This window comes from Tupaia chinensis, unplaced genomic scaffold (genome assembly GCF_000334495.1).
Source record: "Tupaia chinensis unplaced genomic scaffold, TupChi_1.0 Scaffold145456_1, whole genome shotgun sequence".
NCBI lineage: Eukaryota > Metazoa > Chordata > Mammalia > Scandentia > Tupaiidae > Tupaia > Tupaia belangeri.
The window spans coordinates 238,989-239,769 of NW_006205314.1; the positions used below are offsets into that span (position 1 = coordinate 238,989).

Below are 781 nucleotides of genomic sequence, written 5' to 3' on the forward strand. Positions count from 1 at the left end.
AAAAAAAAAAAAAAAAACGAACTGGCAAATAAGTGGTCTGTGCACACTGAGGCTCAGGCCAGAGCTGGACCTAGAGCATCACAGAACCAGAAAGGGGTTTCTAGAAAAAGGCAGTAGTTGTCAGCACTGTGGACAGCCAACTAATTCACTGATACTAGGAGATGTTCTTAGCTGATCACTGACAACCTATGCTTTTCAAGACTGAGCATCATGAATGCTCCTGAAAAAATCTCAAGGTGGCCTATGTTATTTGGAATGGGCTGCCAGAGAAGTTCAGAAAATGGATCAAGTGGGGGCCTACGCCCAATCAAGTTCTCCACAGGCTGAAATTTGGTGAATGGGATCGGAAAGAGACTTTCTAGTTGCTTCTTCTGTTGCTGCCACTACTTTTCCCCAGACTCCTTTGGCAAGGGGTTTGGGACCTCCTGGGGAAGTGGGGAGGTTGCCCCACAGGGTACCCAATGGCATCTACAAGTTAAAGCAAACAAGCCAGTAAAGCACATTGAATAAGAAGAAGGCCACTGGGAAAACAACCCGCGAGTAGTTATCCAGACGGTAGACATGGAAGCAGAGGTGGCCCTGTTGCCAGGTACTGCCCTCACAATTGGGGATCATGCAGACATACTTCTTAAAACCTTTGCGACACTTAGAGCAGATCGGCTTGGAGCAGGGCTTACGGGGGCCCTGGGGGCTACCTGGGCTGAGGGACCGCTCGGCTGAGCAAGACGGGCGCTCCTCTCCATCATTACCCTCAGAGGTGACAATCTTGCACACAAACACC

The 781-nt window shown here is 49.6% G+C and overlaps 1 protein-coding gene across 1 annotated transcript in view; it reads right to left on the bottom strand.

Annotated features, from left to right (window-relative positions):
- Window positions 1–209: 209 nt before the first annotated feature.
- GABRE (gamma-aminobutyric acid type A receptor subunit epsilon) overlaps window positions 210–781 on the bottom strand; it is a 21,016-nt gene continuing 20,444 nt past the window's right edge. Inside the window, 1 exon segment of the mRNA XM_006168032.1 lies at window positions 210–781. This exon segment is cut by the window's right edge and continues 15 nt beyond it. Within this exon segment, the coding sequence (XP_006168094.1) occupies window positions 469–781 (313 nt within the window). The 3' untranslated portion in view covers window positions 210–468.